The sequence below is a fragment of the Phytophthora parasitica genome, assembly GCF_000247585.1.
Source record: "Phytophthora parasitica INRA-310 unplaced genomic scaffold supercont2.66, whole genome shotgun sequence".
Lineage (NCBI taxonomy): Eukaryota > Oomycota > Peronosporomycetes > Peronosporales > Peronosporaceae > Phytophthora > Phytophthora nicotianae.
The window spans coordinates 115621-118997 of NW_008649052.1; the positions used below are offsets into that span (position 1 = coordinate 115621).

Here is a 3377-nt window from a genome sequence, read left to right on the forward strand (position 1 = left end):
TTTTCAATGCAGGTTGCAATGTCGGGGTGATGCAGCATTGTTGCATCCACCTCCATGGACACTGTGAGTCGCATCGCGAAGTGTAGGACGCCACTGACATCAGCGCCATGCCAAGACTTTACCATGATGCCCGATTAGAACCGTGGAGTGGTTGCTCTTTTCGGAGTTTCTAGTACTCAGTATGGATATCAAATGTATTCCGGAGTTATCATAATCTTTGAAAACGGAGCGACTGCATTTCCGCAACTCAGGAGCAGTATTGAGACGACAAACAACCCGAGCTACAGCTTAGTCTAGTATGCCAAACAAGCACATTTATTTGCCGGTGGATGCTACCCCTCAGACCCGAGTAGCGCAGTCACATGGACGATTACTCTCCAAGAAATAATTCAAATGGCTGTAAGGATTGACAGTCACCAGAAGGAGAAAGTTGTGATCTAAAGATTTACAAAAATGGCTTGGGTGGACATATTGCGACGCTGCCACCACTGTCGGTTTTGTGGTGAGGCTGTGTGCGCTGGATTGATCGACGTGTCCGCGAATCTTATACTGAGCGAAATGTCAGCGAAGATGACTGCATCCAGAGAAGAAGAAACGACAGAAGCTCGCAGCTGTGTTATATGCATCGCCGTCAACTGCGCACACGCTTATGAGGCCTTGATTGACACGAATGTACTTGTTGATGATTCATCAATGATAAACTCGTATCGTCGAGGGAGTCAAGACAAGTAAGTCTATTACAATTCAATTTTTTTTTTCTCAAACATGATTTGAAGAACTTGATAGTCAAACACCACCGATTTAAAAGCGCTCTCTCTTCAAACCTTCAGCACGCTAACACACTAGCAAACGGGTCGTTATTCGGGTCAGTGTTCGGCACGTTTTCCATGTAGCGAGCCATCGTTTCCGCGACATTCTGGTCGTACGTGGACGCCATAAACGCATGTGCCATATCCAGCCCCGCCGTGACACCGGAGCTCGTCCAGATCTTGCCGTCCTGTACCCAACGCGCCTTGTGGACCCAGTTGACGGTCGGATGGGCTTCCACGACGCTCTGATACGCCATTTTGTTGGTAGTCGCCCTCTTGCCATCTAGCAGTCCTGTCGTCGCCAGAATGGCCGAACCGGTACACACCGTCAACACGTGAGTCGCCGTGTCCGCGACCCCCTTCAGAAATTTCATGAACTTCTCGTGCTTTTGCATGACCAACCGGCCAGGAGAACCCCCCGGGATGACGAGAATGTCAATATGCTCTGTGGCGTCTTCGAATCCGTGCGTGGCATACAGCGGCATTCCGAAGCCCAGCGAATTTCCGCTTCGAAGAGGCCCCGACGTTAACGAGATGGTGAGGAACTTGACAGGTTGATCACAAACGGTCGGGAGCTGCTCAAGATACGAGATGACCCCCACATAATCCTGCTGTACGACGCCGTCGAAGACGATAACGCCGATAGTCAGAGGAAGCTTCGCACTCGACATGATCCGCGTATGACTGAGTCATAAGATATGACAAGATCATAGGATACTGATTTAAGAAGTATTTGCATAATTTATCACTAACGCTACAAGCTGTGTGGCAGTAATACACGCTGCACCACCGAGACGTCGGCTTCAATTGACATCTCGGTGCTCGGACACTTGCCAACGACACTACAGTCGCCGTTTGCTCGATCGCTCGATCGCCCCACTGTACTTTATACTCCACAAACACATTGGACACACACGATGCGGAAGGACACGTTCTCGGTGAAGGTGGTGCTTTTCAAGTGTCAGGACCTGGTGGCGGCGACCAACGAGGTTGGCGGCAAGAGCAGCGCGTACGTGGTCTTCACGCTTGGCGACACGACCAAGAAGAGCTCGTGCGTCAAGAGCAGCCTCGATCCACACTGGACGCCGCCCGAGAAGTTCGAGTTCGAGGTGGACGAGTGGGAAAACGAGTTTCTTATCGCGCAAGTGTTTGATCGCAGTCAACAGAGCGACGATCTTATTGGATCCGCGGTGATCCCGTTGACGTTGTACGCTGGAAACAGGAACTGCGAGATGTGCAGCTACCCGCTGGTATTACCGGACGAAGTGGGCGGGTTAGGATCACCCAAGAGCGACATGTTCCTGCAGATTAGCCTGCTGGATGCAGATGGTAGCCCGGTGGAGGAGTTCTATTGGTAGTACGGTGGGATGACAATTTGTTGGAATGATAAATAAAAAATGTATCTTGTTTTAACTTCGGATGTGCGTGGAATTTTGTTAAGATAACAATCTTAGAGTATACAACGCTTAAGCGCTGGGTAATTTACGAAAAGAAAAAAAAAACATCATAAGATCACTTTTTTTTCTAGGACATGGTATGGAAATTTCAATATTTCCACCACGAATTGCTTGAGAAACAGCTCAACCACTGAGAGATGGTTCTTCCTGGTAGCAATGTTAAGAACTATGGCTCCGTTGAGACGAGTTGGTTCTGTGAATCAAAATAAACTACATTGTCAGCTAACAGGTGTCTCTTTCGACGACGACAAGAAGTCGACCACGTCTTCTTGACCGTGTGCACGAGCAGTAGCAATGCAATCCATCCCCTCTTCGTCTCTGACGTCAGTGGCTGCCCCGTTCTCGACTAAAACCTGAACAACGCCGAGATGACCATTCTTGCAAGCGCCAAGCAGTGCAGTTGTTCCGTTTGGTCCTCGTTGATCAATGTTTGCTCCGGCATCTAGAAGCACCGAAACCACATCAACATGCCCCTCCATCGCAGCATTCAGTAGAGCGCTTTTGCCCTCATTATCGGTAAAATCCACTGATAATCCCTTTTCGACAAAAGTCTTTACCGCTTCATCGAGCCCTGATTTCGCTGCAAGCAGTAGGGCGTTGTCACCGTCTCCATCAACCGCATCAATAGACGCTCCATGCTCAAGAAGAAACGCCACAGTATCTGGGAAACCATATTCCGACGCTACGAGTAACGCAGACGACCCGTGTGGACATTGCGCGTTAATGTTGGCCCCTTCCTTCACAAGCAAGGCGACTACACTCACGTGGCCTTCGCCAGCAGCACTATGAAGAGGGTTCCATTCGTTGTTATTGGTGAACTCAATACTCGCTCCGTTATCAAGCAACCGATTTACACAATCAGTGTGACCATTTACAGCAGCAAGAATCAGTGGTGTATCGCCGTCTTCATCCACTGAATCCACGGGTGCATCATGTTCAAGTAGTATTTCCACAACGTCAACGTGTCCATTCTGACAGGAGAAATGAAGAGCTGTAGATCCACTTGAGCTCTGTTTATTCACAACTGCCCCCTTCTCCAGAAGGAACGATACTACGTCACTGTGACCCCCTTCACAGGCTTTCATTAACGGATTCTCACCAGAATTATTGA

At 49.1% G+C, this 3377-nt stretch overlaps 3 protein-coding genes across 3 annotated transcripts; 1 reads left to right on the forward strand and 2 right to left on the reverse strand.

Moving 5' to 3' along the window:
- Window positions 1-710: 710 nt before the first annotated feature.
- PPTG_17354 (hypothetical protein) lies at window positions 711-1510 on the reverse strand. Its single transcript, XM_008914998.1, has one exon. The coding sequence runs from the start codon at window positions 1478-1480 to the stop codon at window positions 827-829; it is 654 nt and encodes a 217-aa protein (XP_008913246.1). The 5' UTR covers window positions 1481-1510; the 3' UTR covers window positions 711-826.
- On the forward strand, window positions 948-2229 carry PPTG_17355 (hypothetical protein). The gene has a single exon (XM_008914999.1). It carries the CDS (start codon window positions 1727-1729, stop codon window positions 2165-2167), a length of 441 nt encoding a protein of 146 aa, XP_008913247.1. The 5' UTR covers window positions 948-1726; the 3' UTR covers window positions 2168-2229.
- Window positions 2230-2324: 95 nt separating this feature from the next.
- PPTG_17356 (hypothetical protein) lies at window positions 2325-3351 on the reverse strand (the record flags this gene model as incomplete). Its single annotated transcript, XM_008915000.1, has 1 exon — window positions 2325-3351. One exon carries the CDS (start codon window positions 3349-3351, stop codon window positions 2485-2487), a length of 867 nt encoding a protein of 288 aa, XP_008913248.1. The 3' UTR covers window positions 2325-2484.
- Window positions 3352-3377: the final 26 nt, after the last annotated feature.

Coding starts and splice junctions, on each gene's coding strand:
- PPTG_17354 (XM_008914998.1), bottom strand. CDS start 1,480: ATGTCGAGTGCGAAGCTTCCTCTGACTATCGGCGTTATCGTCTTCGAC.
- PPTG_17355 (XM_008914999.1), top strand. CDS start 1,727: ATGCGGAAGGACACGTTCTCGGTGAAGGTGGTGCTTTTCAAGTGTCAG.